This window comes from Mustela nigripes, chromosome 1, assembly GCF_022355385.1.
Source record: "Mustela nigripes isolate SB6536 chromosome 1, MUSNIG.SB6536, whole genome shotgun sequence".
Classification (NCBI taxonomy): Eukaryota; Metazoa; Chordata; class Mammalia; order Carnivora; family Mustelidae; genus Mustela; species Mustela nigripes.
In genome coordinates this window covers 115,046,584-115,070,340 of record NC_081557.1, presented here as the reverse complement: position 1 = coordinate 115,070,340, position 23,757 = coordinate 115,046,584, and the positions used below count along the sequence as shown (strand labels likewise).

The 23,757-nt window shown below is 42.2% G+C and overlaps 1 protein-coding gene across 1 annotated transcript in view; it reads right to left on the bottom strand.

Annotated features, from left to right (window-relative positions):
- Window positions 1-822: 822 nt before the first annotated feature.
- GALNTL6 (polypeptide N-acetylgalactosaminyltransferase like 6) overlaps window positions 823-23,757 on the bottom strand; it is a 1,234,451-nt gene continuing 1,211,516 nt past the window's right edge. The window contains exons 12-13 of the mRNA XM_059393223.1: window positions 18,302-18,451; window positions 823-1,169 (exon numbers count right to left, since the gene is read on the bottom strand). Of these exons, the coding sequence (XP_059249206.1) occupies window positions 1,002-1,169; window positions 18,302-18,451 (318 nt within the window). The 3' untranslated portion in view covers window positions 823-1,001. The remainder of the gene's footprint in view (window positions 1,170-18,301; window positions 18,452-23,757) is intronic.

Below are 23,757 nucleotides of genomic sequence, written 5' to 3'. Positions count from 1 at the left end.
ACCGATCACACAGGATTGAAGCCAACCAAACCGTTTTCGCACATCACTTGGAGTGTAGATTTATTTGGATTTCAGGATCTCCTAAACAAATTACATCAACCTCACTCCATTTCCTTCCTTAATAAAAAGTATGACTGGACGAACATCAGACTTTTAAAATTCTAAAAGTAATAGAAAAGTAAAAATCGATTTCCTAGGGAAATCCCTCTCCTCGACCTTAAATGGTGTTGCTGCTTCTGTGAAATCTTTCTCTTTGGAGTAACTTGGTAGCATAGTTTTTGTTTCATGTTTGAACTGGATTCATCCAAGGGCACTGAATTAGAACTTCAGCTGATGTACGGAGCACGAGCCTTGATGAACGAGAAGTTACCTCTGATCTAAAAGGAAATGGGAATGAGAGAATGCAAACACTGGAGGTTTGTTGCAGTATGTAACTTGAGTTGTGACATCACAGGAGAACAGAACGGTATGAGCACTCTAAAATCATCTGCAGCACTTTTAAGGGTTAAACCTGCTTAACCCGTTCTTAGTCAGAGAATGGCACCAGAGAGGACAGCTCACCCCTTAAGTGTGGCTAGTTCTAAACCTGTGGTTTTCTCGGGTTTGTTGGAGCAGTCATGCACTCTATTTTCGCCCCCCTCCCACCCAGTTAATAGGATCCATTCATAGCTACTCACTACTGCAGGATTTGACCTGAGAAATGCTAGGATTTATTAACTCAGCAGTTGTTTGGAAAAGTCCTTAAATAATCTTTGCCCTTGGCCAGCAAGGGCACTGCTAGTCTCAAGTTCTCAGACGCAGCTGGTGAGGTTCTCGGCCAAGTTCTTCAGAGGCAGGAATTTCTGCAGGACAACCTACTTTGACGTGGCATTTACAAATCTTGAAACCAGGCTTCCTGGATCTAGGAAATGTTATTCCTGACTCCTTCGACCCAGATGCTGGCTGAAATTCAGTTTTTATAATCTGTAGGTAATCGCTCATTCTTCCCTCCTTCCTTTTTCCTAGGAGCTGGCGTGGTGGTTAAATTGTTCTAAAACAGTCATATTAATATGTTCAAAAATCCACTGCTGAGTCTCAGAGAGAGGGTCACATCTGGCCATGAAAATCTTCTTCTCTGCGGGGTTGCAGTCCATGCAGCTGTTGCTCACAGAATGGAATAATGTTCTGTCCTGGAGGGATCAGAAAGAAAAGAAAGGCCTGACGTAATATATGAGCGGTTAGAACCCAAAATACACAGAGGAAGTAAAATGTCCCTGTGTATATTTCAGTATATACCCAGGGTGTGAAAAGGAGACCATCTCCCAAATCAAACAATAGCAGTTTGATAACCACGTGGAGAACAGGGTCCCAGGGCCTGCAGGCTGATGTGGAGACTCCAAGCAGGCTCAACTGGGAACAGAGAATTCATTCCTTCACGGCTGTTTTAAAAAAGCAATCCATGCACTTCCTACTCTGTAGTAAGCATTTTGCTACATGCTTGGGTTTTAAAGATACTACCGGTATGGAAGGTTGCTGACCAACTAGCTAATAATGTAGCTATCTGGGGAGAGGCACATTTACAAAGATGGTAATTCTGTCCCTAGCAAACAGCAACAGGTGGGTCCGCATGCAACACACACACACACACACACCCCCACAGGAACCCACCCATGCCTTTCACAGCCTGGACTGACTGTCATTCACTGAGTCTGACCTGACTAGATTAGAAGAAGAGGAGTTTCCCTTCCCTTGTATGGAGCCTCTAATGGGACAAAGAAGTACAAGAAGAAACAGGTGCTCAGTTGCCCTCTTCAGAACTTATAGGGACAGAGATTGCTGGTGCACAGGCCCTATCTCCATGTACAAACTCAAATTTCTTAGCTCTGAAGCTTCGGCATCTCCTCCAATCTCCCTTATGGCCATTACAGCTCTTCTGTGGTGCAACTCTCATTGTTTCCCATAAAAGGGAGGAGGCAGCATTCACTTAAAAAAAAAAAAAAAAGGGTACCTAAGTATGCGGTAAAACAAACAGCTCTGTGAGAGAAAGGTACTATCAGGGCACAAAGCTTACATGGAGGTGACAGAGCTCACTATCTGAATCGGCTTGAACACACCCCTCTTTTTTTTTTTTTTTTTTTTAAAGGAATCTCTATGTCCAGCATGGGTTTCAAACTCATGCCCCCGGGATCAAAAGTAAGACACTCTTCCAACTGAGCCAACCAGGGGCCCCAACGCACACCTCTTCTTACTATTTAAGTAGAGAAAAGGAAGTTCATGTAAAGAGAAAAAAAATCTTTCCTTAACTGGTAACAAAGCCTTTGTTTCTTACAGCGGCTATGCAAAAAAAAATTGCCAAGAACACGTGAAAAGCGTTCTCAAATCAATTTTTGAATTTCGGGGCCAAATACTGTTTTTTAGGAAACGTTCAGAGGTTCTGATTATTTTCTTTAACTGAGGAATACTTGACTCACAATGCTTTTACAATGACAGAGTTTCTCAGGCAGCCAGTGTAAATATTTCTGGGTTGTTCTGGATGTTAGGACTCCATCAACCAATATTTAATGTCCTTTTAGGATCCGGATGTTTGCACAGTTACGCAGTGGGTGAAGGAAGAATAAGGAAGGAGAAAGGCAGTGCCTGCAATTTAGTGCTTGTCTCTGTTTAATGTAAACAGAGAGCTCTGCCTCATACAAAGGCTCACTTTTCTCTTTTGTTTTCTTAAATTTCCGGGGCTGATTGCGGATTTTCCTTTCTTTCCTCAAAGAAGTGTCCTTCCTCTTTTCTTCACCTGGGGCTTCGAGACCTTGGCTGCTGTTCAACCCCAGGGGAAGCTCTGAGGAACTCCCTCTGGGTGCGGCCAGCAGAGTCCAGAAGAGAGGCTAGCCTACTCCGCCCCTCACCCCATGCACCCTTTCCTCTCAGGTGAAACTCACACATAGAGACCCTTCCTCACAGCCGTGCCGGTCCTCTGGGCTGCGGTCTCTTTTGTGCCCACCCTCTTGCTTCCCAGCATCATCTTTCATGCTTAGTCCTCTGCCCCTAACTTATACCCATTTAGCTACAAGGTATATTTAAATCAGCTTTTCAAAGAGCCTTCCTAAGCTATTTGATTCCTGAAAATTCTATGTGACCTACTAAATGCTAATTCACTTTGTTCCACCTACGTCTCCTTCTTTTTTTCCCTTACTTCTCTGTATTTCCTTCTATTCTTTCCCTTTGTCAGTCGCTCAAGTGGGGACCTTGTATGCTCGCAGTTTCTCCCCCAAAGCACATATTTCTATGAAAGCTAAAAAAAAAAAAAAAAAAAAAGAGAGAGAGAGAGAGAGAGAGAGAGAAAAGAAAGGAGTAGAACGTGTTTCTGTTCTCTTCCCTTCGTGAGCTTGTATGGGTGCAAAAGCCAAACCGGATTTTCTGAACATTATCTGCTGAGCTATAAGGTGATCGTATTTCCCCCAGCCCCAAGTTGGGACACAGGCTCTGACAAATACAGGTGTATGCAAGAGGACAAGGACAGGATATGCAAATTCATCACCGCCCTGAAAAATCCAGAATATGTTTTCTGTTATTGTACTTGGTACTCTCAAAGAAGCTGAAAGTTAAATTCCCTTAATCTGTCGACGGCTGAGAAGCTCCACCAGTAAAATGAGAGGGTGGGTAAGATTAATCTGTAAGGCCTCTCCTGGCCATAAAATTGAACGAACCTTTTATTCCAAAGTTCACTGCTGACTGACAGAGACAAATGACGGGGCATCCAACTAGAGACTACTGACAATACTCAGATTGACAGATTGATCATTCTTTGGTTATAGACTGAGCTCTGTTCACCCTTGTCCTTGCGGGTGTCCACCAGGTCCTACAGGTGAAGCTTCTGGAGGCCCTGTCAGCCTCCCCAGAGCATGCATTCTCCACTTTTGACCTTGGGGGCCACGTACATTGCTATCTTTGTAACTTTCTACTCAGCTAAGCTTTTGGATTACTAAGTGTCTTTACTGATGGCTTTCCTGGCTGGAATTAAGTCAGTGGACCGAGCAATCATTCGTCAGTACGGTCTCTCGTTCTAAGACAGCCCTTTGTTCCCCTGCCCTCCATCTTATGACAAGAGTTGGCTATAACGGAATCGAATACAGGTCTCCCCCGCTTTGGAATAGGCTTCTGGGAGCTTTGGCAAGCCTGCTGTTCCGTAACCGTCCCCCTTAAAGGGGCCATTTGACTGGACTGTTCCCTGTTCAGTCCTGAGAGGAAAGCAGAGCATGTGCCCTGGTTGTTCACAGCATGATACGGCAAACTGTACCTCTCTTGTCTCCTCTCCCACCTTCCCTGCCTGCTTCCTTCCTTGTCGTTCCTGTTTTGGTTTTGCCTCAGAAAATGAGAAATTTTTTTTTTTTTAAGATTTATTTATGTATTTATTTGACAGAGAGAAATCACAAGTAGACAGAGAGGCAGCCAGAGAGAGAGAGAGAGAGAGGGAAGCAGGCTCCCTGCTGAGCAGAGAGCCCGATGCGGGACTCGATCCCTGGACTGAGATCATGACCTGAGCCGAAGGCAGCGGCTTAATCCACTGAGCCACCCAGGCGCCCCAGAAAATGAGAAATTCTTGAGCGGGAAATGGAAAAGTTCAGATCCAGGGTTGGAGAACTGCCCTTCCTAATCCAATCAGGTCAGACTGAATGCCCAGTTCTGGCCAGTCCAGGCTGTTAAAGGCTTGGGTGGGACTTTTCAGGGACCTCATTGAAAGGGACCCCTTCCTGAAACCAGCCAGCGATTTGATTGGCATCTCTGTGACACTCGTCGCCCGACACTAAATTCGATTAGATTCCATACTTCTCCAGCGTCTGAGCTTTGAAGGCCTGGGTATGTTTGTAGAAAGCATTCCACACCGTGTGCAAGGTAATAAAAGAACAAACCACCGAGATGCAAAGACAATACAGTAAGTGTGTGAGTTCACAATGTGTAGAAAGAGGACTCTGAGAATAGAACTGGCACACGGTGGGAGAGAGGGCAGCCTGTGCTGGGTCAGAGGCTGGGGTTTTGTTCTGCACAGGCTTTGGATCAAATTCCAGTCATATCATGTCCTTGCTGTGTGACCTTGGGCAGTATTTAATTCTCTGAACTCCAACTTCTTCATCCGTAAAATATAGATAATAATGATCCTGCACGAGTTTGGTGTGAGGATGAAATGAGTTTTAATACATGTAAAATCGCTGGCACAATGTCCTACATATAATAAGTACTTCCGCTCTGTATCTTCCCTTAATTTATTTTTAGTCAGGGAGCATCCCCAATTCTAAAAATCAGAACGTACAAACCATCTGGTCCGAGACCAGCTATTCAAGACCAAATTGCATTCTCTGAAATCCTGGCAAAATAGAATGTGCAAAAATTAGTTCCTGCCTCAGCCCGTCATCCAAATTGACATACTTCCATTTTAAGCAAAAGGATTTACGGAACAAAGGTGATGTATGGCTCGGGAATTAGTTCTTTCATGTAATTATGATCAGAGTTTATATATGATTCGTATGTTTCAGTCCTTTGCCTGAAATACAACACTTTCAGGTCAGAATTCAATACATATTTATTGAATGCCTTTTATTTTCTGGTATGTATTAGAAGAACAGGCTAGAAAGATGAGCTGAGATGCATCTCCTGACCCAGGAAGAGGGGGACACCAAGAGGTAAACAAGAAATGTATGAAATAAAAAAGTGTCAATGAGACTGTGAATGAGGAAGAGTAAAATGTGTGAGGGTATTTCAGATGCGAGAGAAACATGGGGAAAGAGAGATGTGATTGCTCGTGTATTTATGCATTTGATTTATTCAGCAAAAATTTATTTGGGACTCACTATTTATTAGGCACTGTTTTAGGTAGATAGGATATTTCAGTGAACTTCACAGGACAATCCCCGCTCCTGCCCCACCCTCCTGGAACTTTCATGCTAGAGGCAGGGTAGGGGTGAGGCAGTGGGGCACAGACAATGGGCATAATAGGTTATGCAAATTTAAAGATTTTTATTTATTTATTTGACAGACAGAGATCACAAGTAGGCAGAGAGGCAGGCAGAGACAGAGAGAATGGGAAGCAGGCTCCCCGCTGAGCTGAGAGCCCGATGTAGGGCTCGATGAAGGGCTCGATCTCAGGAACCTGGGATCGTGACCTGAGCCGAAGGCAGAGGCTTTAACCCACTGAGCCACCCAGGCGCCCCAGGTTATGCAAACTTAAATAGGGCAGCAAGGGTGCACCTCATGAGAAGGTGACAAGGGTAGTCTTGAAGAAGGTAAAGGAATTGGCCATGCCAATATCTGGGGAAGAGAGTTCCAGACAGACCGGCTGGTGCAAAAAGCATTAAGCAGGAACACCCCCTGAGGGGTTAGAGAGTTAGAGGAATGGCAGGGGGACTGGGTAGGGGAGAGAGTGGGAAGAGATATGTCAGAGGTAATGGGGAGCTAGCTCATGTGCTGGGGACCAGCAAGTCATTTGGTGCGACTGGATCACAACGAGCAAGATGTGATAGCCAAGACATATCGTTCAGGGACTGGGGTACATTGCTAATTTTTTTTTTTTTTTTTTTTTTTTTTTTTTTTTTTTTTTAGAAAATTTTCCTGCGTTTGGGAGGTGGCCACTGAAAGATTTAAAAAAGGGCGTCACAGAATCCATATTTTGGGTGGAGGTTGCTAGTGGCAGAGAGGAGGATGGAGTGGGGGTGGGGAGGCATTGGACTCTGGCCAAGAGCATAGAGCGAGGCCACTGCAACCAAACAGACTGAAGCTGGCAAAAGCAAAACCCAAAGCCGGAGGTTAGGGGGCTGAGTTGGGGGTGGCCCGAGAAGTGATCGGAGAGCTAGCTGTTTGAGAAGTCAGTGTAGAGAACATTCTGATGAATGGCACGTGGGGATTAACGTGGGGGAAGAAGGGAAGGAAAAGCAGGCTTGAGGCAGGAAATGCAGAGAGAGGAACAGGATGAGGCAGCGGGGGAGGATCGTGATTTCTGTTTCCGGTGTAAGGAGTTGGGGGTAGGGATGAACCATTCAGGTGCAGATGCCCAGTAAGCAGTTGGATATAGGTTGGACTGGAGGATAGGTCTTGTGTGCATAGTGGGGGGAACGGAGTTACTCCCTTCCACTGATATTCATTTCTGGGTAACATATATTGAAAGAGAACACTGTTGTGAGAGAGTTCCTTCCTGTCCAATGCCATTGATGTCTAATACGGGTATTTCTAGTTTTGTTTTGTTGTTTTGTTTTGTTTTTCCCCCTTTCTCTTTTAATGCAGGGCTCAAACTCACAACCCTGGGATCAAGACCTGAGCTGAGACCAAGAGTCAGGTGCTTCACCGACTGAGCCACCAAGGTGCCCCAAATTACTGCTAGTTTTTAATCCCAGGTTTATTCCTGACAATAATCTCTGATGGTCTCTTCATTTGTCAGTGAGATAGGTGTCCCCGCTGCAGAAGGAATGGAGTGGAGTGGGGAAAAGTGGGACGAGATAAGATTTAGAATATCTGCCTTCCCATCTCAGTGTTGTGGAGAACAAGGTTGGTCTGTGAATGTCCTTTGTGTTCTAGAAGAAAGACAAATTAGGTAGTTTTTTTCCTGCCTATTTTTACTGTTGGCATCTGGGAGAATGCAAATAATACCTTGATAGGCATAACAGGGACAAAGCAGTCTTACTGTCTCTCCTTTTCCATTTTCTCTTTGACAGGTAGAATTCCTCACAGGAGGAGAAAATTGGTCTTCTTGCATCAGTGGCTAATTTGGCCAATCAGAAATAATGTTTCTTAATGTCCTGATAGAGTCCCTTGGTGTGTGCGCTGAGACCGTGCCAGTCACAGCAGCCCTTCAACCGTGACTCCTTGCTCTCTTGGTTGGCTTTTCTGAGTTACAGTCAAGTGATGTACATGAGTGTATTCTTAATTCTCCTGATAGTAGCCAGAATTATTAAAACATCTAATCTGATTATATCCCTGCTCTTCAAACCATTCAAAGTCTTCCTGGTCCCTTAGCTAAATTCTCAGCATGGCCAGCAAGGTCTTGCATGGTCCTCTCCCTGGCCAGATGTCTGGTCTTAGAGTTGATCATTTTCTACACACTCACACCTTCCAACTGGCTTGTCTCTGTTTTTCCAAGAAAACCAAAATCTTGCCTACCTCAGGGCCTTTGCACAAGCTGATACTTTATCTGGGGTCTTTTTCTCTGTTACTTCCTTCAGTTACCTAATTCCTACTCATTTTTAGATCTCCATTTAGATATTAGCTTGTCAGAGAAGTCTTGCCTACTTCTCTTACTGGGTAGAGCCCAGTGTTTTGTGTTCTCATATTATCCTGCAACTTAATTTATTTAATTATTTTTGTCTGTCTCCCCACTAGACTGAAAACTCTAAGAGTAGAGAAAACACATCTGCTCCATAGCTTGTTTCCATCTGTCCATAACTCTTTATCTCCCTGAAGTAAACCTTTTGGGAGTCATATGAACATAATAATAATAGCTTCTATTTATTGAGTATGAGTCTCTGTGTCTGGCAGTGCTAAGTATTCTATGTAGATTTTTCCATTTTATCCACGTAAACCACATAAGCAATCTGAAGGGATAGTGAATGTTGACAAATAAGAAGCTGGGTTCATTAGTTTATTTATTCAATAAATATTAATTAAGCACCAATTATATGCCAACCAGTGTTTTAGGTGCCAAATGAAAGAAAAAAAGAAAGCGGAGAAAAACCTCTGTTCTTGTGGAATTTACAGTTTAATACCTAGCTATAGCTAAGTAACTAAAATGGTACAAAAATGTACAACATAGAAATACAACTAATTAGCCCATCTTTTCCTATACGTAAACTTTCTTGAAGAGCTAAGATCAAATCGGAAGATAGTTTGTTGAACACATAGTCTGCAATAATTAACGGTAACTGAACTCTGAAGTGCTGTATACTAGGTAAATTTAAGTTTTATTTAAGCATTACAACAATCCTCTAAGATAGATACTATTATTATTCTCACTTTATGAATGAGGAAACCAAAGTGCTTAGTAAGGAACTTTTTCAAGATCCCAGAGCCAGGAACCAGATGGGAGCCAGAATGCCAACCTTCGATCTCACAGGACCCAGAGCCTCTACTCTTGACCTCTAAGTTATGCTTTATAGTCCTTCTTGGCTGAACCAATCAGCCATCCTATTCCACTGCTACCCCTGCTCATTAGCAACTATTAATTTAAATGTAAATACTAACTGAAATTGTTTACAGTTCTTACTACCAAGATTCTTTTCTGTTAGTCTAAATCTTGGCAGGTGTTTATTTCAGGAAGCCTTTACCCTTGCGTTAGAGCCTGGGATAGCCCACGATGGAGGCTTTCTTGTTCTGAGTGACCAGGGAATGGCAGTTAGACTTGTTAGGATAGTCTGAATAGGTAGTAATATTCCTAAGTTACTCAGAAACAACAAAAGTTAAAAGGTCGTGACAATTAAGTGAGACATACAAATAAAAACAGGATGGGAAGCTAACACTATGGAAAAGGTAGTGTTGGGGCGCCTGGGTGGCTCAGTGGGTTAAAGCCTCTGCCTTCGGCTCAGGTCATGATCCCAGGGTCCTGGGTTGAGCCCCTGCTCAGCAGTGAGCCTCCTTCCCCCTCTCACTCTCTGCCTGCCTCTCTGCCTACTTGTGATCTCTGTCTCTCAAAGAAATAAATAAAATCTTTAAAAAAAAAAAAAGAAAAAGAAAAGGTAGTGTCATTGCTCTACTGAATGTATTTCCCTCTTGGGTATTGACCTCCTTCTTGGTTGACTCTTTCATTTGAAATGAAGATCAAAACTTCTTAGGGTACAAGGACTTAAGTCTCCTATTACAAATGAGAGTAGGGTGTAGACATTGTGCATATTATTGTCAGCAAGGTAATTGAAAAGCTCCTCTTTGCTCTCTTTTGAGAGAGCTGGAGAAATGTGGGCTAGAGGAAATAACTACTAGGTAAATTTGTATCTGGTTGAATAACTTCATCCAAATGATGCTTGTTAATGGATCAGTGTCATCTCTGTTATATGACAGAGAACTCAGTTCTTGGCCTTGTGCCCTGGGGTCCACAACTTAGATGAAGGCCTGAAGGCAGGCAGATCCAATTCTTGCATGGAACAAAACTCATCTGATGGCCAGTAAGTTAGATCAAAGAGTCAAAACCCAGGCTGACGTAAACCTGGTGACATGAAATGTAATAGAAGCAAATGGAGAGCTACACAGTATAAAAGATGAATTATACAGGTAGAAGACCGTGGAGATGTACTTGTGAAGAAAAATGAGAAAAAGACTTGAGTTTTTATACTGAAAATTCATTAAAAAGCAAAGCATGTAAAGTTAAGATAGAAAATCAATCAACTCAATCATAACAAAGAATACTAGAAACAGATCTTACTTCCTTTGATCAGAACACACCTAGAATATTGTGTTCTGTTCTGGGTAACATGACACTTTCGAGAACTATTTGGAGTATGTTAAGAGTGAGTGTCCAGGAAGTTGAGGTAGGTGCAAATTAAGTCATGAAGAATAGTGACAGAAAATTGGACCATTTAACCAGAAAGAAAGAGCAAAGATAGGGCAAGCATTGTTCAAATATTTGGGATCTGTATTCAGTGAAATGGATTAAATTTTATCTGTGTGGTCTCAAAGGCAGGGAAGAACTTTCTAATACTTGGGACTGTCCAGAAATGAATGGGCTGAACTGGGATACTGTGACTGCCTAAGTATGACTACGAGTCCAGGATTTTGTAGGGGGCTTTGTATATCATAACCCAAGTTGAAATACATGCCTTTTGATTCAGCTCTTTTTATGTACTTTTCTCAGTTTTGTTCCTAAATCAATAACTAACCAGAACACGTTAAAAATAAGAATCTTGTGGCCTTCCATCTGGCATCTTTGTGGACCAGCAGGATTTAACGAGCTGGGAGGGCAAAGCCCTGGCATATATCACAAGTCACAATAAATAGTCGAATGTAGGCACATGCCAAGAATTCTGCCCACTCACTTTTTAAATTAATGTGACTGTTGTAATGTTATCAATTTAGCCTGAAAGGAAACTTCTTATCTGTATTTCCTGTTTGATGTTATTTTTAAGCCCTTTCTTGTAGCAGTTAAACTACAAGAACACCCCAGGGAGCAACTAAGAATAGTAATTTAAACCTTTCACTTTTGGTCTTTGGCGAGGCTGTATATGTGGTTCTGAGAGCCGCCCACCCCCCTAAAAAAGTGCTAAGTCTTTTTTTTCTCTTTCTTTCTAACTGAAGCATAGTTAATGCGCAATTTATATTGGTTTCAGGTTACAACATAGTGATTCAACAACTCTATACCTTAGTTTATTAGGATACCGTTGACTGTTTTCCCTATATTGTAACTTCCGTCCCCCTGGCTTAGTCATTCCATCATGGGAAATCTTATTTCTATTTCTATTTCTAATCTAAATCTATTCACTTCCTTTCACCCACTTTGCCCATCCCTCACCCCCTCCTCTCTGGTAATCATCAGTTTCTTCTCTGTATTTATGGGTCTGTGTCTGCTTTTTGGGGGGTTGTTGTTCCTTTGTTTTTAGATTCCACATATAAGTGAAATCACATGGTATTTGTCTTTCACTGGCTGGCTTATTTCACTTAGCAGTATACCCTCCAGGCCCATGTCTGTTGTTGCAAATGGCAAGATCGCATCCTTTTTTATAGCCAAGTAATATTCCATTACATATTAGGTCAGCTATATATGACATCTTTTTTATTCACTCATCTATTAATGGACATTTGGGTTGCTTCCATGAGATATGTTAAATTTTATCCAGCACAAACTTGGGGTTCATGAAGGAGAAGATCATATCAATAACTGAACCCAGTAGCTCTTTTTTTTTTTTTTGAAGATTTTATTTATTTATTTGACAGAGAGAGACCCAGAGAGAGAGGGAACACAGAGCAGAGGGAGTGGGAAAAGGAGAAGCAGGCTCCCCGCTGAGCAGGGAGCCTGATATGGGGCTCGATCCAGGACCCTGGGATCATGACCTGTGCTGAAGGAAGATGCTTAACAATCAAGCCACCCAAACCCAGTAGTTCTTTAAGCCATTTAGAAATTTATTTAGGATCGTCTATATATTAGACATTAAAAAGGCCATACAGAAATAAAAGAAAAAGTTCCTGCCCTCAGGTAGTTAATATCTATAAAAAGAGACTAACTATGTAGAACATAATGTTCCTCATACAAAAGAAAAAACAAAATGGTACCAGAATACAAATAGGGGGGCAAAGTCCAACTAAAGAAGGAGGAAGGAGTCTGGTAAAGAAAGTAGGTAAACATTGGACCTAGAAAAGGGATTCTTCATCTGGCTGCCCATGAGAATGTTTTAGGAACCTTCAAAAAATACCAGTACCCAGGGCTCACCTTCTAGAGAGCCCCAGTCAGGCTCACCTTATGTCAATAGCATACCGCCTTAAATGGACCTTTACAAAGTCCTGGAAACTGTTGCTTTTATAATGTTTGATATTTGTTCTTTCCCTTGGTCACATTTTCTTGGCTTTTCTTGGCTCTTTCCTTTCCCTATACATTTCAGGATCAGTTGATCAGTTTCCATAAATACACTTTCTGGGGTTTGGACTAATTTTGCATTAAATGTGTATACCTTTTTGAGAACTATTAACCTTGCAATATTGAGTCTTATCCTTGAACATGATGGATCCCTAAGCTTTTAATTCTGCTTAGGGATGTTCTGTAGCTTTCTGTGTAAAGGTCTTTCCCCTCTGTGGTGATGTGGATTTTCACCTCTGCTGTGAGTTATTTTGCTGTTCATGGTGATCAATTTCATTTTCTATTTTTTGGTTGCTGGTATATAGACATTTGTTTTTCTTATATTTGCCATGTATCCAGGACTAGTCTTATTACTTTTAATAGGGTGAATGCATAATCTTTTGGATTGTCTATATAATATTTTATCTGTAAATTGACTGTTTCATTTGTTCCTTTCCAATTCTCATAGCTTTTAATTTCTTACGCTTGCCTGATTACTCTGGGTAGGTGGCCCTGTACTATATAAAACAGAAGTGATGATAGGAAACATTATATGTTATTCCTATTCCCTGGAGGAAATTTTTCAATTTCTGTTGCTATCTCCATGTGGCAGGAAAAAATGTCTTTTTAATAAATGGTGATTGATCAATTGGATATAAATATGAAAAAGGAATCAACCCCATATTACAGTGCATGCATAAAATATTTCATGGAATTCTATACCAAAAGAGAGGATTACACAATAAATCTTCCAAAGAAGACTATCTTCATGACTTTGGTATGGAGCAAAGATCTCCTAAAGAGAACACAAAAGACACTAATCATAAAGAATAGCTCTTCCTCAAGATATTCTGTAGAGAAAAAAGGAAAGACGTCAACTAGAATAAGATACTTACAATATGTATGTTTAACAAAGCACTTGTATGTATGTATGTATCTATCTATCCAAAAATCTGTAAGGAAAAACTAGACAACACATGTTAAAAAATGGTCAAAAGACTTACTAGGTCCTTCCCAAAGAAGATATCCAAAACAGCTAGCAAGCATGTGCTGTCACTCTATAGCCACAAAATGAAAAGAGGAAAAGAAAAAGAAACAATGCCAAGAGTTAACAAAAATGTGGGGCAAATGGATTCTCACATTGCAGCTGTACCCTGCCCGTCACTCTTCAAGCCTCAACAATTCAGTGCATGCTGGCCCAACCCCAGTGGTTGGCCACTGTGTCTCACTCCGTAAGGGCTTTCTCTGGTCCCAAGAACAGTTTTGTCTACGGGGCACAGCCCAGAGATGTCAGAGGATAAACCCCTTAGGAGTAATCTTAACCACAGGTAGACTAGCGTGGTCTATAGATAACCTAATTCTCTTGCTCTCTGATACATGCTCTATACAATTTCCTGACATCTGTAGTGGGATTGAGTTTTAATTGCCCACAGTAGTACTTGCTTTATAATTCACCCTTTATTGACTTCCTCTTTCATTTACCCACATCCTACCAAGATTTTGGTGGGCCATCTCCCAAATAAAACCCCTGAAATTCTCACTTCATGTATACGTCTAAAGAAACCCAAACCAAGATATATATTATACTCCAGTAAAACTTATTTCAAAGGAAAGGGGCATGGGAGATAGTTCTTAATTTGGGGAGGGGGAGGGGTGGGAAACAATGGTTAATATTGCTTAGGATAGGTTGCTGGAGTTGTGTGGTCTAGCAGGATGCACCTGACCACTATTTTCCATGTAAAAATTGCATTTGTCACCCCCATAAATATAGATTTGGCCATGTGGTCAGAAATGGTGTATTTTTACATAGTTTAGCTCACTTAATTGTTATCCTGCTTATGTTGATAAGGAAGTTGAAAATCATAGATGAGATGTGAAATAATTTATTCAAGATCACATTACAGTTTTAGGATTAATTAGGATGTGAAAGGCTTGCTAGGAAATCATTATGCTGACTGGATTGTGAAGGGTCTAGGATAAGAATTGAGAGAAGGCACTTTATCTGCTACTTAGTGGGAAACGAAGTGAACTTATTAAACAAAGGAATGCAATGACCAGATTTTGTAGCAAATCCCTCTAACTTCAGGATGGAAGATGGGTTAGTGAGGGATGGGACAGGAGGCAGGATGACCCTTGAGATAGCTCTGAGAGTCATCCAGGGGTAAGACAGGAAAGGTAGCCAGTAGGGTCCAGGCTGTGGACATGGCAGAGAGGATAGATTTTTGAGATATGGGCTGGGATAGGGGATGTTCACAAGTCTTAGTGACTAATTAGATGTAAGGGTAGAAGAAGAGAGAAATAAGTTTTTTGTTTTGTATTAGTTGATAATTTAAATATTTTCATGGTCACCATCAGGTCATTGTTTTTGTAAGAGGAGTCCCCCTCGTGGTAAAAGGAAACCAGCAATGGGATTCTTTATCCTTGGTACTTGGTACTTGGAGCTTAGTACTTCGGGACACAATTGTATTACTGAACCTAGTTACAAGGCTATGAAATAGGGACACTCCCCCCTCCCCACCACCTTTAGTGGTTGCAATGACTGACATCTAAGAATAATTGAAAGCTGGGTGGTGGAGTTGGGGGCAATGGGTGTAGGTGGTCGAAAGGTACAATTTCCATTTATAAGAGGAGTAAGTTCTGGGAATGTATAGCATGGCGTGGTAATCATAGTTAATAATATCGTATATTTGAAAGTTGCTGACAGAGTAGATCTTAAAAGTTTTCATCACACAAAAAATTGTAACTATGTGAGGTGGTGGATGTATTAACCAAACTGATAGTTGTAGTCACTTTGCAACATATATATGTATGAATTTATTACATTGTACACCTTAAACGTATACAATGTTACATATGTTAATTGTATCTCAGTAAAGCTGGGAAATGACCCAAAAATCTTCCTGAAAAAAAAAAAAAAGAAGGTACATCTGAGAGCCAAGAGCTGCCAATGGATTCTAATAACAACCTTCACCCACTCAAGCAAAGCAGCTCTGGCCACCTTCCCTCTCCAAGAAATTGCCCTGTAGCTGGGAGGAGGGGTTGGTTGCTATCAGTGGTGCTGAATCCAAAAGGCATCGGGGAACTCTCCCAGGGAATACTGATCTGATTTCTTAAGAGTATCACGGAGGAAAGAGTAGAGTCTTTAAAGCCAGATGCACCTGAATCTGAATGTTGACTCTAGTGCAAACATGCTCCTATCGGTCTTCCTCTGTGAATTATACATAATAGTACCTATGGTTGTGAGGCTTGAGGCAATATGTGTAAAGCCCTAGCTCAGTGCCTCCTTTAACAGTTGGAGATGATGATCATGATGATTACCATCAGAGCTTAGGAGATGGCCCACTGCGGTCCTTTAGGCAATTAGGAGAGTCTTAGGGAGCCTGTTTATTCATGAATATGCTAATAAAAAGAGGGAGCTCCAAAGCTGACTCAAAAGATGCTGAACTCTCGGAAGTCCCCAGGGTCAAGTAGTGCATCTAAATAGACAACGCAACACCCCAGAGAGACATCTCTGTGCTTTCTGTCTTTATGCCTTGGGAATAGCCCACAGAATAAACAAGCAGCGCTTTCAAGAAACAGGTGCATTTGAATAAGCCTGAGTCATCAACCAGAATGAGATATTTCAGAAACTTTCCATTTTGAGCCTTTGGCATGTTCCTGATTTTGTATAAATACCTTGCTTCTTATATAAATACATACTGAATGTAACCTTTTGCTAAGTAATGCAAGGCCAACCGCAACAGAATCATCTGAGAAAGGAGTCACAGCACACCTGAATCCAGTGGGTCTCTTTCACAAGTCCCTTAGGGTGCTGGGAAGGTTTAAAATGCTAAAGCTGTAAGAGTTACCTCTTGAAATCACCACAGTCAACTTTTTCTTCTCCAGGAGCTCTGTGTGCATGCGTGTTAGTTGGTTTTACCCATCTGTAAGCTTTTGTAAGCTCCCTAATGAAAACAACTGTATTTTCTTGGCTTAATTGTACATTATTGAGTGTTCTGTCTCTCATGCTACAAACGTGCAATAATGAGAAATGGTGTGTTCCTCAGGGACAACCAGCATGCTAGGCAAATGGTGAATCAGATATTTTATTGATTTGCCCAGAAAGGAACTTGTTAAGAGTCAGAATATAACCATAAAAACAAAACAAAACAAAACAACTTTCTTGGTGTATCTCACATAGATTGCAGCATATTGAATAATAAAAAGGGTTTGGCATGATTAATCATTTATGATGCAGTACGTAAGGAAAACAGGAGGATACAACTGGTCTTTTATACCTTTTCTAGACACAGAGCCACAATCTCAGAGGCTGTGGGGGGTGGTATATGCAGAGTCTGCCTTTGAGCATAGTTTTAGGTACCCAACCCTGAAAAGCGAATACCAGAAAGCTTATTAAGTGGGAGAACAAGTATGAAAACCAGTGGTCCCCCATATTGATTCTCTGTAGATTCTTCCCTTTAGCTTTCCGTAGTCAGGAGATGCTACATTTTGGGGCGCCTGGGTGGTTCATTTCATTAAGCCACTGCCTTTGGCTCAGGTCATGATCCTGGAATCCCAGGATAGAGTTCCGTGTTGGGCTCCCTGTTCAGTGGGGAGTCTGCTCCTGCCTCTGACCCTACCCCCCTCTCATGCACTCTCTCTCTCTCAAATAAATAAATAAAGTCTGTAAAAAAAAAAAAAAAAAAAAGGAGGTACTAAGTTTTACCAGTCACAGGAGAGCCAAAGTGTGGCTTTGATCGACTTTATGATTAAAGTGTGGGTATGTGGGTTTCTGTATAATTTAGAAAGTCCTGCCCTAAAAACAAAACAAAAAAAAGCTGGAAAGAAATTTGTGTGGTATCCTGAAAAGTTATCAAAAGTTATCAAAAGTTATCAAAAGATATTTTAAAATAAAAATTTAATTGCTCTTTATCAACTCAATAAAATATGATTTATATATTTGCTTTTGAACTATTTTTTTCTACCATTAAATGTTAACTTTGTAAGTTTTTAAACTTAAATTGTCCAAATAAATTCTCCTTAGTTATCCTTGGGCAGGGTTTTGGCCAAATTACAAACGGGTCAGTTTGTAGAAACGTCACAACAATTACTCCTACATGAGTGTGGACTGATGTAAATCTAGTTGTCTTAACACACACAGCTCCCAAGCAAATGAGACAGTTATAAATAAACGGATGTCTTAAGTGTGTGCATGTGTGTGGGTATAACTTGAGGTTCTTAAAAACTACACATGTGCACATTTGCTTATTGGGTACATGGTCTCCCCATTTGGTCGTTATCTGGCTAAGACTAGTCCCTTCACACAGAACAGTGCCTGTTCTGGCTAAAAACCATCTTCCTTCCCTCCTCCCTCCCTCTCTCCCTTCCTTCCTTCTTTCCTAAAGATCTTATTTATTTGAGAACAAGAGAGAGAGAGAGAAAGCACAAGCAGAAGGGAGAGGTGGAAAAAGAGGGAGAAGCAGACTCCCCGCCGAGGAGGGAGCCTGATGCGGGACTTGATCCCAGGACCCTGAGATCATGACCTGAGCCCAAGGCAGACCTTAACCGACAGAGCCACCCAAGCACCTTCAAAGCCATTTTTCAATCATAAGTGATTGTGATGAGTGTGCACAAGCAAAACCAAAAGCAATGCCCCTTCCAGCACACTGTGTCTTTTCCTTAATCTTTGCTGGTGGTCTGCAAATATCTGAGTCAAGTGCGTATGTACTTGTGTCAAGGTAACAGTGGAAATCAAAACAGTGCGCTAACAAACTTTTGAGTTGGAAAACCTTAAGCCCAGCAGTTTGAGAATGGCTGCAGTGAGCCACGTCTTACCTTTCTGTATCCCCAGAGCTGGTTCCCCTTCATGCCATGACAGTCATAGAGAGTGACCGCGCTGTTGTGCGAGATTGCATCGAAGCAGAATTTGCGGGTGTGCAATGGCTCACCAGGTCGAATGTCTTCTCTCCATCCAAAAGTAAAGAGCTAGCGAAAACAACAATAGCAGAAAAGCTACAGTGAACTTAATTTGGAGAGTCTGGAGAGCAAGGGTGGGAGAGGTCTTTTTAACAATGTGGAATTTGTGCTTCGTGATTTACCAGAAAAGAACTCCATCTAGGCATAGTGGAGGTGTTGAAAAAGGGCACCTATCACAGAGCCCTGTAGAAGCAACAGGGTCACCTTTGGTCTGGGCTGCCAAAAAATACAAGTGAGGAGTTTCCAATTTGGTACCAGGAGAAATAATGCCATACCAGGATGGCATGGAAAGAAAGGGGCGGAGGAGCGTGGCAAGGGGGAAGACGAGGGAAGGGGAAGGAGGAAAACACGCTCTTTAAGGAAGCTCTTTACAAATTCTTCATTTGGATAAAATGTTACTGGATCAAATGCTATGCAGTTAGCTCAAAGAAGGAGATTAACTGGAAGAAGAGCAGAGCCGAATTGAGCTGGATGGAGGCTCAATTGGAATGGAAGCCAAGCTTAATGAAGTCAAGAAGAGGCAAATTAATTTTCTGGGGCTGGTATGAGTAATTCAGCAGGGCAACGTAAAATGTTTTGGGCTGTAAACACCAGGAAGAGACACAGTCTACCCACATACACAAATTCCTCCTCCCCAGAGGAAAACAGAAGCTTCAGGAAAGGATATTTAAGCTTACTGCATTTAATGGACTCTGTTATTCTATCCATTCTACCCTACCATTCGATTATTTGAAAAATGCTACCTTGGAGACACTGAGTGGATTTTAGAATATATTGAATTAAGAGGGGGGAAAAAAAAAACCTCTTCTATAAGGGAAGGGTATTTTCTTGAGTTGGAGCTGGTCCACCATCTGAGGAATTTGGTAGGAGAAATCCTCAAGGAAATGGGAAACAGAGTAGATGAGCCCTCTGCTCTCTTCCAGTTCTAAAATCTCAATGAGATTATGTAAGTCTTACAATGGGATGGACTTAAGGTGGCCTTTGTGAAGCCAAGCTGTGAGCTGCCAGATAAAGAGCCGTCCTGTTGACAGAAGAGCCAACGAGATGCTGAGCTGCGCATAGATGATGCACTTGGCCCCCACCAGGTCGTCCGAATATTTCAGTTTTTCCCTCCTACCTGGGTAAGAAAATGTAGAGACTCCAGCAAAATACCAGGAGTGGCTACCACATACAGTGACATGGGGGGAGCAGACTGCAGAAAACTTGAAAACACGGGGCTAAGGGGTGGGGAGAAAATCGCAAAGACATGCTGTAAATCAGACATAGGAAAGTGGATTGCCTGCGTAATGGGGAGTGAGTGTCCTCTATTTACCTGGAAGACAGGACACAAGAGAATGCTTTAACGAGAAGGACAAGGGTTTTAGGTGAGGCATGTGAAATAGATTCATGAAGAAATACTGTGTTGGGCGCCTGGGTGGCTCAGTGGGTTAAGCCGCTGCCTTCGGCTCAGGTCATGATCTCAGGGTCCTGGGATCAAGTCCCACATCGGGCTTTCTGCTCAGCGGGGAGCCTGCTTCCCTCTCTCTCTCTCTCTCTCTCTGCCTGCCTCTCTGTCTACTTGTGATTTCTTTCTGTCAAATAAATAAATAAAATCTTAAAAAAAAAAAAAGAAATACTGTGTAGTCCTTCTTCCTACGGTTCCTCCTCCCCCCATTTCATGGTGGACTGAGCCGTTTTTTAGATTCATTTAAATTTAAATCCCATGCAGGACAATAACTTATCAAGGAAAAATGTCGATCAGCTAGGTATTTCTGATTTCAACACTCTCTTCAAATCAGAACTGACTTGTCCCTTGGTTTCTGAAATACTGGGTTCCTCTTATCCTGTTCCTCTGTTTTGCTCATGTCCATCTTGTATCTGTCTTCGATGCAGGTTCTGCTCAGGGTTCTCCCTTGGACCTTGTCCTCTACCCCTTCTGTGTATGCTCAGTCCAGGTCCCGCGAGTACGCTGATAACTTATCATCTGTGATGTGTCCAACTCCGTGTAGAACTGCCCACCTGCATGCCCCATGGACATCTCAAATTCAAAATATCCTAAATTCAATTAGTTTTCTTTCCTTCTAAGCCTGCTCCTACTCTTTTATTTTGCTTTAGCTGGTGGTCATAGTATTCACTTGCCAACCTGGAAGTCTTTCCTCTTTTAACCCCTTGGTTTCCCTCACCCTCATTATTTAATCACTTAGCAAGTCTTGAACGCTTTCGTCTCCGAATATTGCTGGAAGTCGTCCCTTCCGCTCTATCTCTACTACCTTTGCTCTCAATATTTCTTGTCTGGACTACTGAAATGACTCCCTGATTGGTGTCTTTCCTGTCTTCCTTCACAACCTTTTGACTATGTTACCTCTTGGCCTGAATTCTCAGCGTGTTTTCATATCATGCTCAGAGAACACAATAAAAACTCTTTAATGATGCGGGAAACAGAGGTGGAAGAGAAATTATTAAGTGTCCTTAGTACCTACAGCTTACTACTGACAAGTCCTTGAAACAGGCGGAGTGACATTCCTCTAGGGACTCAGCTGCCTCCATGCTGACTGCTTGCTAAGGGCAAAAGGAAACCTAGCCTGACCCCCACACCCTCAATCCCCAACCTTGATTCTGGATCCTGTAAGTCTACTTTAACATATAAAAATTCTTTTGGAAACTTCATTTATCTCTAAACCCTCCAAGATACATGTTGGCAATCATCCCCAAGCATGTGGGGCACCGATATACATCTGAAGGGTTTCATGACTGAGGGTTTATAAGACAGTAATAGATGACCTTTCTCCAACAATAGCTAGCCCGCTCAAGGTCCTGGAAACCTTGCTTCCAAATTTCTTAGTGACTTCCGCTATCCCTAACCCCCTCCCGGCGTGAGAGTATATAATCATCCGTTCCTCATGACCCCGGTGCAGCTCTTTCTGCCCATGGGTCCCGTCCCCGTGCCTTAATAAAACCACTTTTTGCACCAAAGATGTCTCAAGAATTCTTTCTTGGCTGTCAGCTTTGACCTGTCTTTCCTACATCATTAACTTATAAAGCATTTCCCACAATCTGGCCTTCGCCATTTTCCCCAGCTGCATCCCTTTTCCCTTAGTGGATGTTTCAGCAACAACAAAACATTTGGAAGTTGCTAAGAGAGTGAATCTTAGCAGTTCTCATCACCAGAAAAACAAATCCTGTGACTCTGAATGGTGATGTGTGTGAGCTAGATTTGCTCTAGTGATCACTTTGCAATATGTACAAATACCGAATCATTATGTTGTATGACTGAAGCTAATATAATGTCGTATGCCAATGATATCTCAATTCAAAAACATTTGTGGTTCCTTGCACTAATCAGGCTATATTTTCCCTTCTGTGACTTTGTTCATGAGACTTTTTTGTGGTCAGGAGGCCAACATGCAGCCAACCTAGCTCATGCTTACCAGTTCTTTGAGATTCAGTCCAGGGGCCAGGTGTGGGGGAAGGGGCAGAGAGGGAGAGAATCTCATATAGGGCTCTATCTTATAACACTGAGATCCTGACCTGAGCTGAAATGGAGTACCACGCTCAACTGGCTGAGCCACCCAGGCCCCTTGGCTTAAATATCCATTCTTCCTTCCTTCCTTCCTTCTTTCTTTCTTTTTAAAATATTTATATATTTGGGGTGCCTGGGTGGCTCAGTGGGTTAAAGCCTCTGCCTTCGGCTCAGGTCATGATCCCAGGCTCCTGGGATCGAGCCCCGCATCGGGCTCTCTGCTCAGCGCAGAGCCTGCTTCCTCCTCTCCCTCTCTGCCTGCCTCTCTGCCTACTTGTAATCTCTGCCTGTCAAATAAATAAATAAAAAATCTTAAAAAAAATTAAAAAAATAAATAAAATATTTATATATTTATTGGAGGGAGAGAAGAGTGAGAGAGTGGAGGGGGCAGAGGAGAGAATCTTCAAGCAGTCTGCCCTGCTGAGCGGGGACCCCGATGCAGGGCTCCATCCCACCACCCTTGAGACCAGTACCTGAGCCGGAACAGGGTCAGATGCCTAACTGACTGAGCCACCCAGGTGCCCCACCTTATGTCTTCTTTTTTTTTTTTTACTTTTTGCTTTCTTAATTTCTACTTTTCTAATTTTTTAACTAAAGGAATGAGTGAAGTACAAAAGAATTCCTGTGTTAAAGCAAACATCAACAAATTCTTCTCTTGATGGACTTATTCACCTATTGTCCCAATTATACCCCAGGGTTCCTTAGGTGACTTTTATTTCTTGTTGCTAGGTTTGTCGTTAGAGTGCGATAATCATTTTCAGATTTGTGGGTTGGTTGTTAGCTGGGGGTCTCCATAGAGTTTCATGCTTTATCATCATCACCATCATATCATCCTGATTATGTAGTGATGACTTTCCTGCACCCCAAGAGATGTTTCCAGATTATATCAACTGCTCTATTCTTCTGCACCTACCTTTAGCTAAAATTTGTCTCTCTTATGTTGCCGAAGTGCTTTCTTTTGCCATTTATCTCATCCTGATGGCCATGTCAATCCAATCAGGCACCAAGCCTTTCATTCATTAGGCACACTTTCTCCCGAGCAATTTTGTAGAACCAGACACAAGCAGACATTATGAATGTATTTTCATCGTCTGTATTTTATGATGCTATTGTGACATTTATAGTTTGTCTCTTACTCTTGGGCTGGTTCTTACTGATGGAAGGATTAGATTTCATTCAGGTTTCCTGTGCAAAAACTTGATTTTTTTCAACCTCAAATCCTCAGTTTTAGAGTAAATTGATGTTAATCTCCTCACTTGCTGCTTTTAAGTGATACTTTTAAATATAGATCCAGAGTGACACAGAACTTGTACTTCTTCAGTTTACTGTCAGCCTGGTATCGTGTAAGTAAGCTCAGCTAGACTTAGTACTGCAAATACACTTAGCACCTTGATTTTGCTACTTGATTTGAGAAGACCGAGAATATTTTCCTCTCCGTGGGTGGTTCTATTTTATTTCCTTATTATGTGGTTGGCAGAAATCTGAGCAAGTGCACGTTGCAGTTGGTCCCAGCTTTGTTCTGTTCTGCGAGTGAGGCTGTGGGTCCCAGCACCGGTCCTTTACCACGTGCACCGACTTGCTCCCATCTCTGTGCCCACGTGCCTCTCTGGGTCTCGCGAAGGGAGCATTCAGTCGGCTTCCTCAGCGGCAGGAAGGTCTGTGCGGCCACAGTACTAGCCCCAGCATGAGACCAGAGCCTGCTGCCTGGCCCGAACTGTTGGCCACTGAAGGCATTCCTTCCTCCCTTGCCCTCTCACTTGGAGTCCTAATGGCATTTGGAGGGTATCCTTTCCAGACCTTACAGTCTTACTAAGTT